This window comes from Octodon degus, unplaced genomic scaffold (genome assembly GCF_000260255.1).
Source record: "Octodon degus isolate 3935 unplaced genomic scaffold, OctDeg1.0 scaffold00007, whole genome shotgun sequence".
NCBI lineage: Eukaryota > Metazoa > Chordata > Mammalia > Rodentia > Octodontidae > Octodon > Octodon degus.
Window position 1 is genome coordinate 33841343 of NW_004524583.1, and position 12687 is coordinate 33854029.

The 12687-nt window shown below is 43.4% G+C and overlaps 1 protein-coding gene, 1 long non-coding RNA gene and 1 pseudogene across 2 annotated transcripts in view; 2 read left to right on the forward strand and 1 right to left on the reverse strand.

The window, feature by feature from the left end:
* Window positions 1-6: 6 nt before the first annotated feature.
* On the forward strand, window positions 7-935 carry LOC111813293. The gene is made up of 2 exons (XR_002818598.1): window positions 7-106; window positions 323-935. It is a non-coding gene; the product is annotated as an uncharacterized LOC111813293 (long non-coding RNA).
* A 3554-nt stretch (window positions 936-4489) lies between these two features.
* Window positions 4490-5426, forward strand: LOC105743781 (annotated as a pseudogene).
* A 2646-nt stretch (window positions 5427-8072) lies between these two features.
* The window catches only part of Tmed10 (transmembrane p24 trafficking protein 10), a 40752-nt gene continuing 36137 nt past the window's right edge, over window positions 8073-12687 (reverse strand). Inside the window, exons 4-5 of the mRNA XM_004624868.2 lie at window positions 9981-10107; window positions 8073-9347 (exon numbers count right to left, since the gene is read on the reverse strand). Coding sequence (XP_004624925.1) covers window positions 9226-9347; window positions 9981-10107 — 249 coding nt within the window. The 3' untranslated portion in view covers window positions 8073-9225. The remainder of the gene's footprint in view (window positions 9348-9980; window positions 10108-12687) is intronic.

Below are 12687 nucleotides of genomic sequence, written 5' to 3' on the forward strand. Positions count from 1 at the left end.
CGTGCTGAGGCTCCCCGCGCGTCCCCACTGCGCCGAGGCCCAGAGTCGCCCAGCCCATCTCGGCGTCAGGCCTGCGGAGAGCGGTGCCTGGGAAGCAGTCCCTAATGTTAGCGTGCCTGCCCGACGAAGGGTGCAGAGCTTGCAGCCGAGACGTAGCGAGCGACACCCTCGCGGCTGTCCTGTCAGCCTACGGGTCCAGTTCTCTTTCGTGGGGTCAAACTAGATCCCTCCCGCTTGCAACTCCAAAAATATCTTAAGTCAGTCTTTTTTTTTTTTTTTTTTAAGTCAGTCCTCTTGACATTCTACTTTCCCTTCTTTCCAGATTCAGCACTTCGTGTTTTCCCAGATCTTTGGTCATCTATCTCATGAAGCATTCTCTGAGCACTAGATGGAGACATTGCATTTGAGAATAAAGAATCAGTAAGATGTTTCCTGCCTGCTAGTCCCCAAGACAACTGAATACAGAGAACGATATTGTTTCAATTATGTGACCTTGAGCAACGTCACATCTCCAGACGTTTTTCAGTTTCTCAAACTGGGTAGATGACCTACATCACAGCTAGTAGTTACTGAATGTTATGATCTGGGCATCTAAGGTTTTCTACGCATTATTGCACCAGTCTTCACGTTACTATACTTCTTTCGTCTATTTTGTGGAAGCAGTGGTATAGACAGCCTGAGTAACTTGCTTGTTGTGACACAGCTAAGTTAAGAGCTGGGAAGTCACACCCAGCAGCCTGGTTTCAGAGCCACAAAGGCGCAGGATTTGGTGAAGATCATGTGGGAGGAGCCCAGAAGTCCTGTGAAGTGGAAGCACAAGTCACCATGTGGACAGGGTTTGATGCTTCATGTGGGCAACAGCAAGTTGGAAATGTTTAAGCAAAATGTGTGACTGGTGACTCTATGTCCTATTTTTATATGGAAGTCTCAGTTTATGCCTTCTTTCATATGTGTAATTACTAGAACCATCTTTTGCCCAAATGCCCACCTCAAAAATATGATCTCCTTAAAAAAGAAAAAAAACACATGGCCACTTAGATCAAATCACATTTTATAAAGAATCCTGATGACAAAGTGTACAACAAAGACAAGGGAGGTAGACCACTTATATTCCCAGGAGGAGGCAATTTCTATTCCCAGAAGAGGTGCTGAGGCAACCCTGAGACGGTACAGGTGACAAGGAGCTTCAGAGTTGAGAAGTCCATCCGTGACTAAGCGGGACATGCGGTACAGGGTAGATGCAGGACCTCAAGAAGCTCACTTCCAGGTTTTTAACTTAGAGCAAATAGTGGAGGCAGATAGAATTGGCAGAACAGGACAAGGGGTGTGATAGGAAGTTGGTCCAGCTTGGCTCAACTCACAGGAGAGTAACTGGACTTGTCTTCCTTTATCTGGATCCAGCATTTCTATTGATTCCAACAGTATAAGGACCTGCTCATACGGTAATTCACAGCGAAGGCCTGCTCCTACTGTGGTACTTAGCACATGAGTACCAACATGTGCCAGGTGCTGGGATTTGAAAGCACAAATATGGTTCTTACAAGTTGTGGACCTTACAGTAGACAACAGAGTCAACAGGCAATTATAGTTTCTATAAATGCTGAATTCTAGAAAGACATTTAGGAAGAGGATTTTTCCAAACCACACTTGCCAGACGAAGGCTTCCTACAAGATTCACTAGTTTAGGCCAGTGATGGCTGAACACCGTTGGGCAATCACTCCAGGTAGAGGCCATTCCTTCTACTAGATAAAAGGCACTTTGAGGGTAGATGAGCTCTTCTTATGCTGGACATACTCTAGAGTTTAGCTTGGCTTAAACAGAACAGGTGCTCAGTAGGTTTATTTTGGTTTGATTTTTAGTTGAAAAAGTGGTTATTTAAAACGTGTGAATTTATGCCAGGCATGGTGGTGTACACCTGTAAACCCACCACTTGGTAGGCTGAGGCAGAAGGATCATTGGGAACACAAGACCAGCCTGGGATACAAAGTGCATTCAAGGCCAGCCTGAACTGTGTACAAAGAGCATCTCAAAAAAAAAAAAAAAAAAAAAAAAAAGGGGGTTGGTGAGACGGCTCAGTGGTCTAAAGCACCTACTTAGAACAAGCTTAGCAAAGCACAGGGACCACAGTTCAATCCCCCAGCACCACATGCCAGCCAGCCCCGCCCCCCTGGTGGGCTGAGCTGGCCACACACACACACACACACACACACACACATGCACAAATAAAATTAAAAAAAAAAAAAGAAAAAGAAAGTGGACTTTAAAATTCTGAGAAGCGCAACAGGTTAGTTAAAGCTTTAATATTCATTTTCCCGGGGCCAGGGAGATGGCTCAGTAGAATAAGCGCTTCCCTGGCAAGTATAAGGGTCGGAGTTAAATCCTTGTATTCCGCCTCCCCCCCCCCAAAAAAAAATCATTTTCCCGGCACTTGTACAATGGGAAACTAGACAGGCTTTCTATAATTTGATTGGCCTGAAATTGTGTATTGTTCCAGCTAGTTTCAATGCTTAGATAGTATAAGCTTAACAGAAAAACATCCAGTTACCTGTACAGCTATATAGAGTAGGGTTCTAAATGCCAATCAAGTTCTTCATTGTATCAGAAATTACTAAAATTGATGATTTGACTTTGAATATTCCTTTTTTTTGTGGTACCAGGGATTGAACTCAGGACCTTGCACTTGCCAGGCAAGTGCTTATTCTACTGGGCTATCTCCCTGGCCCTCTTTGAATATTCGTAAGTCCAGGAATACTTTATATTTTAAAGTATTTTAAAGTACATTTAAAATACATTTGGCCAGGGGCCAGCCAGACAGCTCAATGGATTAAAATGTCTGTTTAGGCAGATGCAGGGGTCTGGCTTCGATCCCTGGCCTGCTGTGCTGGCCCCGGCCCTGAGGCATGCTGATACATGTCATATATACATATACATATATAATTTCTGGCCAGGTATGTTCATGCACACATGTAATCCCAGCATGCAGGAGGCTGGGACAGGACTGCTGCTGAGGCCAGCCTGGGATAGTGAGTTCAAGGTCAACCTAGAATACATAGTGAGATGCTGTCCCCCCACCCCCAAAAAACAAAATCAAAAACAAAACAAACCCTACACTATTTCCATGCCTTACTTTAACAAGTGAAGAGCAGGCTATATTGTACAAGTCTCCATTGTGAAGAGCAAACTATCAGGTTCCACTCTCAGTATCTGTTACAGCAGGCACTTACACTGTGGCTGCTCTGGATGAGGAAGTGCAGTAGGTGTAAAACGCACAGTGGATCATGTTATTACAATTTAAATTCACCTATTTCATTTTACCTTTTTACTATGGTCCTAGAAAATTTAAAATTATTACCATTGAGATTAACAATTCTTGGGCTGGGGAGATATCTGGCTCAGTGGAATAAGTGCTTCCCTGGCAAGCACAAGGGCCTGAGTTCAATTCCTGGTTCCGCAAAAAAAGAAAAACAACCAAAAACACTCCAAAACTTTACATATGGCCAGGATGAGAAATTAACAATTCTTGCTGAATCCATTCATTATTTATGGTGCCTAAAAATAAACATTAGTCTGAGGATAGTTCACTTGCCAATTATGCATGAGACTTTGGGTTCAGTCTCCAGCACTAGGGGGACAAAACTCAATGACAAGCATTTATTTTTTTCTGTATTTTAGGGAAGGGTCTACAGGGTGTTTAGGGTCTCACTACTAGATCGGACTCATAGTGATTCTGTTTACAGCCTCCCAAGAGCTGGGATTACAGGTGCGCGCCACCACGCCCAGTGTCAATCGCTGCGTAAGCGAGCCCTGTGGGGGGGCCAACACAGCAAGCCCCTGCCCCCCCCTTTTTTTTTTGCAGAGAGGCACCAGGTTTATTAGCATGGTGAAGCGGGACTTGTGCTGGCGACGCAGGACCCGGTGGGGCAGCGGGAACTTGATCTTGGAGTCGTGGAACTGCTTGACAGCGGCCGGTGGCACTTGCTGGCTGCGATCTCCTCCACTTTCGTGATCTGGATGGAGTGGGCACGGGCTCGGTGCCGGGTGTCTATGTCCCGGTAGCACTGGGTGACGGTGCCAGCTGTGGCCAGGTCCCCGTACTCCCTGGTATTAGTTGTGGGTGCCACCGCGGGAGTCAGCGCAGCCAGATGCCGAAGTTCTTCACCCGCAGTGGAGACTTCTCAAACACCTGCCCACAGTAGACGATCTTCCCTGAAGATTTCTTCATCTTGGACATGAAGTACCAGAAACGGGACTTGGCGACATGGTTGGGTGCGGAAACCCGCATGCGGTAGAGGCGCCATGCGGCACTTTGGGGTGGGCAGGCAGCGCCCCACCACCTTGTATTCCCAGAGTGTGCCCGAGGCTTTCTGGTGCTCCTTTCTCGCTTACCGCTTAATCCGCTATTTGGCCAGCCCTTTGGCAAGCATTTTTGATGTTAAAATCTAAACGTTAAGAAGCACTGGGGCTTTTTTTTTCCCATGCTCCCCGGCAGGGTCCATACGGAGTTGTTCCTGATTCCCATCGTAACTTAAAGGGAAACTTCACAATGTCCGGAGCCCTTGATGTCCTGCAAGTGAAGGAGGAGGACGTCCTCAGGTTCCTTGCTGCAGGAACCCACTTAGGTGGTACCAACCTGGATTTCCAGATGAAGCAGTATATCTATAAAAGGAAAAGTGATGGAATCTACATCATAAATCTGAAGCGGACTTGGGAGAAGCTTCTCCCGGCAGCTCGAGCCATAGTGGCCATTGAAAACCCTTCTGACGTCGGCGTCATATCCTCCAGGAGCACCGGCCAGCGGGCTGTGCTGAAGTTTGCTGCTGCCACTGGAGCTACTCCTATTGCTGGCCGCTTAACTCCTGGAACGTTCACTAACCAGATCCAGGCAGCCTTCCGAGAGCCACGTCTTCTGGTGGTTACTGACCCCAGGGCTGAACACCAGCCCCTAATGCAGGCATTTTACGTCAATCTGCCAACCACTGCTCTGTGCAACACAGATTCTCCTCTGCGCTATGTGGACATTGCCATCCCGTGCAACAGTAAGGGAGCTCACTCTGTGGGTCTGATGTGGTGGATGCTGGCCCGGGAAGTGCTGCGCATGCGTGGCACCATCTCCCGTGAACACCCATGGGAAGTCATGCCTGATCTCTACTTCTACCGGGATCCTGAAGAGATTGAAAAAGAAGAGCACGCTGCTGCAGAAAAGGCTGTGACCAAGGAGGAATTTCAGAGAGAATGGACTGCACCAGCGCCGGAGTTCACTGCTGCTCAGCCTGAGGTCGCAAACTGCTCCAAGGGCGTGCAGGTGCCCTCTGTGCCCATTCAGCAGTTTCCTACTGAAGACTGGAGTGCTCAGCCGGCCACAGAAGGTTGGTCTGCAGCCCCCACCGCGCAGGCCACTGAGTGGGTAGGAATCACCACCGAGTGAGTGGTCTTGAGCTGTTCTGCCGACGCTTCAGCAAAGTGGGAATGAGGCTGATAAAAAATAAAACAATTTCTAAGAGGAAAAAAAAAAAAAAAAAAAAAAAAACTGGGGCCAGCGAGATAGCTCAGTAGAATAAGAACCCTGGCAAGCACAGGGTTCTGAGTTCAATCCCCAGTACCACAAAAAACAACAACAAAACCACCGATAAACTGGACTCATCGTACACTATGGATTCACTAATACTTTGTCTTTTTTTTTTTTTTTTTGAGAATGGAAGAATAGGTAAGAGGCCAGTCAGTGAATGCTCAAAGCACTCTTCATACTATCTTGGAAAAAAGCTTTGTGAAAAATGTTAAGCTATTAAGTGAAAAGGAGAAAACTGCCTTTACTTCCTGGTTAGGGTTTGCATAAATGTGCTGGGTAAGCTCAAAGCGATTCTAAATTGGGAAGGATATTTTAGGCAGAAGTCTCTCTGGAAGAATAATTCCAATAGCAGTTGCCAAAAAATTACAGAGAATGCTTGTCATACAGAACACTATTTAGTCTGAGGACATATCATTATGGACATATCATAAGGAATATACACATATATGTGTATATAATATACATATACATTTATACTAAAAATACAACCTTTTACTAGCTCAAAAAATCTCATCTGGAGTAGATGAAAGACAGTATATCCTCTCTCCTCATCCAGTGTCACTTGCTGTACTGTAAAATTGAGGAACATGAAGGAATTATTCCTAATCCAAAGAGTCACTCAAGAATAACAAAAAATACAACTAAAATGGTCTCTGCTAGCCTTTATTTGAGAAAATTTACACAAAAATCCCCAATCCAACACTTAGAAGTGCATCTCTATAAACCTGCATGCCTCTTTCCGTTATACAAAGAAAAATGGCTTTGATAGGGGTTCCTGACTGTGGTACGACAAAGCGTACCTAAACTGTACTATCCTCATTTACGTCATACAGATCAATTTAAGTATACTAACAATGGAAGAAGGTACATAATACCCCTAAAAGCTGATTTGTTCTGGTATTAACCTGATATCAAAAGCAAATACTTTCTATCAATTAATGTACACATAAAAAGCACAAATGTCTGAGTTGCTATTTTTGGCGTAAGAAAAAGGGAGGGATAAAAAAAGAGGGACAGAGAAGCATTTAAGTTTCTTCAATTTAGAGTCAGAAAACATCAGCAAAGTATTATCTTCTATCTTCTTGACATTTTTCACAGAACACCATAACAGAGTAACTTTTGCTGCTTCTAAAAGTGGGAAGGCACCAATCAGAAATACAAGAGCCTCGGGGCTGGGGAGATAGCTCAGTAGAGTAAGAGCCTGCCTGGCAAGCACAAGGTCCTGAGTTCAATCCCCAGTACCGCAAAAATAAACAAACAAAACACCAAGACTCTCATGTTAGGATAAATGGCACAGACCAGTATTTCACATTGAAGTGTCCCAGCCTGTACCTTAAGACACAAGCTCGTTCATTCTTTTCCCTACGCGGAGGTATCCTGTTGTCTAGCATAGGTTAAGGTGACAGACCTTCACCACATGGGCTACGCCTGCAGCAAGGAACCTAGTGCCAAGTTCCCAGAAGCAGTACCTACCACTCCTCAACAGCAGATGGCAGTGCTGCACAAGTAAGGAGAAAACCACCTTTACTCCACAAGAGCGATTTACAAGAGTCAAAGGATGGGAAAAAGGCGTTTGGATTTACAGTAACCGGAACATTAACAGAATAGCCTGAAATTTTAATAGCATAAACTACTCCTCTTTCAAAACCCTTTGTTTTTTTTATCTAGGTCAACACAATAGTGTTCTTGGATGTTTCCAATACTCTGTGTCATCAATGCAAGTGACATGGGCCTAAGTCCTGTAATGCTTGTTACTGCAATTATTACAAATCCTGTAACAGTCAGTAGAGTTAAAAAGGTTACAGAAAAAGTAAACTCACACCTACTTTCCTGGGGGAAGTGGAGAAGATTTCAAAGGATACTATTTTCCCAATTGTTTAGAATACAGTCATTTTATCCCTTTTTTTTTTTTAGCAGTACTAGAGATCAACCCTAAGGCGTGGCGCATGTTATACCACAGGGCCCTACCACGGAGGGCCAGCGCGGCCTGGCCTAGCCCCAGGTTTCTTTTTGGGTTGGTACTAGCCTGCAGGCACCTTCCACTCCCCACAGTGCTTCTTGGCTTTGCTTTCACATGTATTCTCAAGTATTTGCTCTCTCCACGGCCTTCTAAGATGTGTATTTTATACCTCACATGTCTTCTCTAGATAAAACACATGAGGACAGGACTACACAAGTGACTGGTCCTGCAAAAAGAGGTGGCTACGTTACAAATCCATACAACTGTATCTGATAAAAGACTTCTATCTAGGATATATAAGGAACTCTCAGAACTCAATAGTAAAAGGAACAAATGATCAATTAGAAAATAGAAAAAAAGACATTTCATGAAGAGGACAGATGAAAAACAAATGAAAAGATGTTCAACATCATTAAATCAGGAAAATGCAAACTAAAATGGTGACATTCCATACACTATTCAAGTGGCTAAAATTTTAAGAACAGTATCAACTGCTGATAAGAATAAGGAGCAACTGGATCAGTGACACACTGCTAGTAGAAATGTAAAATGGTACAATTTTAGAAAAAGAATAGGGAAGTTTTGAACAAAAATAAACATGCTTACCATGAAACCTAGCAACTGCCCCTTTGGGTCTTTATCCCAGAGAAATGAAAATGTTTATATAGAACCTATACACACATGTTCACAAAACTTTATCAGGAAGGGCCCCAGACTGAAAACAAATCACATGTCCTTTAGCAGGTGAATGGTGAAACTGCAGTACACCTGCAAGGATGGAAATTACTCAGCAATAAAAGGAACAAAGTATCAATATGTGCCACAACTTGGGTGAATTTCATGAAAATTATATTGAATGAAAAATGTCAATCTCAAAAGGTCAAATTCTGTATGATTCTATTTATGTAACATTTTTAAAATGACAAAATTATAAAGCCAGTAAACAGTCATAGTTGCCAGAGGGTTGGGAAAGGGGGACGATGGCTGTGGCATAAGGAGGCAGCAGGAGAGATGGATGTGACAGAACAGTAACTGTACGTCTCTTGTGATGGTCACATGAATCTACACAGGATGAAACTGTGTAGAACTAGACAGAGGAACGTGGAAAAAGCTCGAGCAGTTCAGCACAAATATCTGAAATCTAAAATGAGATCTTCTTGAACAATTTATCTGTAGTTCAAGCCTGTCTTTTACATCCACGACCCTTTTAAGAGACATAAAGTTATGATAAATATCACCACAAGCTATGTAAACATTTCAGCTAAAGGTAAAGACAAGTTCAGGATGTTTTCATAAGAAAACCCAAAGATGACAATTGGTAAGAAACAAGTTCCATGCCATACAAATCTTGGTAAAAGAGCTAGGATGAAAGCCCCAACCGTGAGCAAGTGGGAGGAGGAAAGCAAACAGTTCAAACTGATCACAGGAGGAGACCCAGGACGAGTGCTGGCTGTGGCATTACCTAGGGAACTTCTCTTTTTTGTCACAGGTGACTCTATTAATAGTCCTATTGTTACAAAACCAATTCAAACCCCACCAAGTTAAAGGAAGCCTCTTATCGACTTCTGGGCGCAGGTGGTGCCCCCGGCTTTCCACACCAGGTCAGTTCTGGCAAGAAGTGCCAATGTGCATCGATAGAGCTGCAGGCAGGAGACCAGGGCCAGGCACGACCCAGCGGCTGTTCTGCTGAGGGACTCGTTACTCAATCAACTTCTTGGCCTTGAAGAAGCGCCGCAGGTAGAAGACCTGCCATGTGGCCAGTCCAACGAGACAGAGCATGGAGAAGATGCTGAAGTACAGAACCCGGGTATTGGTCGACTCTAGAAACAAAGTGTCATAAAGGTGGTGAGTGACAGACTAGGAACAGGTGACTAACTCTAGGTCTGAAAAGAGGGTTTCACACTAACAACAAAACAGAGGGGTTTTTTGGCAGAACCGGAGATTGAACTCAGACCTTTGTGTTTGCCAGGGAAGTGCTTATTCCACTGAGCCATCTCCCTGGGCTCTTAGAAACATTTTTTTTTTTTTTTTTGCGGGCTCAGGATGCCTTCAGGGCAAGTCTGGTTTGGCTTGAGGATCTGGGGACTGAACCATAGCATCCTGAGTCTGACTGCTCTGTTTAGGCAGGCACTTAAACAACTTAGCTAAGGGGCAGGCCCCCAACAAAGCTATTGATAAATGTTAAAAATGACAAAGATTAATGCTATTGATTTGATATACCATAAGCTAAACGTTAATCCACCAATTGTGTATCACAGAACAAAATTCCATTCTCCTGAGAGTTTAACAGGCCTGCTTTATCTTCTAGGAGCAAGAGCACTGAAGCACATGATTGTCCTTCTACACACCCTACATTTGCAAAACTGAGAAGAAAGTACCCCAAATTGCATGTTACAGGGCTCTCTCCCCTTTCCAGGCCACTTATTTAGAAGGAAGAGCTGCTTTCCTCTCACCATTGGTGTCCCGCATCTCTTCCTCTCGCTTCTTCATGTAAGCAAAATCATTGACAATGGATTCGGAAAGGTCTTCTAGGCGTCGCAGCTCTACCTCTAGTGGTTTGAGCTTCTCCACTTTTGCAATCTGGAAAAGAATGAAGAACTAACTCTCAGGGGCCGGGGAGATGGCTCAGCAGAATAAGCGCATGCCTGGCAAGCACAAGGGCCTGAGTTCAATCCCCGGTTCCGCAAAACAAACAAACAAACAAACAAACAAACAAACAAACAAAAACCTGTTCTGGTTATGAACATAAAGCAGAGCTGGGCATGATGCTGCGCACCTGTAATCCCAGCACTTGAGAGGCTGACGTAGGAGGACCACCATGAGTTTAAGCTACACACTGAGTTCAAGGGTAGCCTGATTTACATATTGAGACTGTTCACAAAACCCAAAACAAAATACGTAAGGCAACAGAGTACTCTTTTTAGAAGTTTACTAGATTTAAATTCTATTAATCATCCTAATGTATTTCAAAAGATGGAATCTACTTTTCCCTACAAACTATTTGTATCTTTCCATTTCAGATATTTATAATACTTTAATTTTTATTTAAATATCTTTAGGAATATCATAATATGTCTGGCTATAAAGTAAGACTATTGTTTCCCCTACACTTCTGGCCTAACCTTTTTTTTTTTTTTTTTTTTAGATGAGACAAGGTCTTGCTATGTAGTTCAGGATGGCCTTGAACTCATAGCGATCCTCTTGCCTCAGCTACCTAAGCACTGGGATTATAAGTGTGTGTTACTTTAATAAAGCATTTGCTCTGCTCTTCTACTCATGTCATATGCAAATTTATTAATATAGTAACTGCAAAGCCAGGTGTAGTGGTGCATGCCTGTAATTCCAGTACTCAGAAGGCTGAGGCAAAAGGACTTCTATAAGAAGACCAACCATGGGCTACACAGTGAAATTCAAGGCTAGTTTTAAGTACACGGACACTGTCCAAAAAAAAGACAACCAGTTGTCAAAAGAAATCTCCCACCTTCCCTCTTGGGTAAGGAATGAAAGATGGGAGAAAGCCTAACTACAGGAATGTCACACGGGCAAGGATTTCATTAGTCTGTTTTTTTCTAATAACATTGGCTTATGATTTGCTTTATTTTTAATATTTATTTTGGGCTTTTGAGACAGGGTCTTACAGCACAGCCTAGGTTAGCCTGGAACCTGTCAATCCTCTTGCCTTAACCTCCCAGCACCACGGCTGGCTCTGATCCCTTTTCCACTAACACAGGATCTTGCTAAGATGTCCAGCCTAGCCCGAAGCCCTGGGCTCCAACAATCCCCCCAAACAGCTGGGACTATAGATGTGTGCCATGCTCCACTCAGGATCCACTTTCAAATGGGATAAACTAAGTAAGTTTTGTAATCTGAAAACTTTTGTATGCCTATAAACTTTTTTCCACACAGGGAACTCCTCAATATTCTGTCTCTAATTTATTCCCTATTTACTATATTTTCACCACAGAATTTTTTTCATCTCCTTTGTCCAGTTCACAGTCCTTGTTCTTTTTACTAAATGTTAATAGTAATTCAAGTGGGATAAATGGGGAGGTTTCAGGGCAACTTTCTATTCTCTTTGCTTATCTATTTTCTGCAATGGATGTGAAGAACAAGATAAATAAAACAAAACTAGAAACATCTACCAAGCTAGGAATAGAAAAATTTAGTACATGCGATACATAAGAATGTGATGGGCTGGAGGTGTAGCTCAGTGGTAGAACGTGCCTGCCACCTACAAGGCCCAGGATTCACTCTCCGGCACCACAAAACAGCAAACAAAGCAGTGATGACGGATCTGTACGACACACACCTAGCTTTTCCCCCACCGCACACACATCTGCTACATCTGTGCGATGCTGGCCAGGTCAACGGGCAGGCAGCTGCAGCGCAGCTTTGTGGATGAACAATTCCCCGAGTGGCAAGTGCATTAAAGCTGATTCTCCTGGCTCAATGCTTAAACGCCAGCTTTGCCATTAGCCTAGAGTCTGTCTCAGTTCTTTAATTTCACACAGAGCTGAAGAGAAAAAAAGTTCCTCAAGGAAAAGACAGCAACATAAGAGGTACGTGGTAAGCTGAACCTTGTCCATTTAACTTCTTCCCTCTTGCTCTTACTTCCTTCTCCAAAACTTCCTGAATGAGACAGAGTAATATTAATGGCACGAAACTTCTTAGACATAATAAGTCACTGAAGGTTCCCTAAATTAGAAACAGAAACTTGCAAAAGGAACGGGAAGTGAAACTATGTCTGCCAGCTGTGGGAGGGGGACATATACCTTATAGACATTTACATAATGAATATGTACATTTTTTATGCCAGATTGCAGCCCCAAATACCCATTTGCAATACCCATACAGTATTTACCTTTTGGTTGTTTAAATGTATATTCTTCTGCTAAAGAAATCTAAGCATTCAGAAAGAGAATAAAAACCAAACATCTGCCTTCGTAGTTTCTCAGTTCCCAAATCCCCTCATTCCTTTTCAGAGGTCACTATGTTTATGAACTTGGAGTATATATTTCCAGACCTTGTTACAATATCCTCTATTCATGTTTTTGTATGGAAGTATACACTAAAAATATAATTTAAAATATATTGGGCTGAGGAGATGGCTCAGTAGAATAAGTGCTTCCCTGGCAAGCACAAGGGCCTGAGTTCAATCCC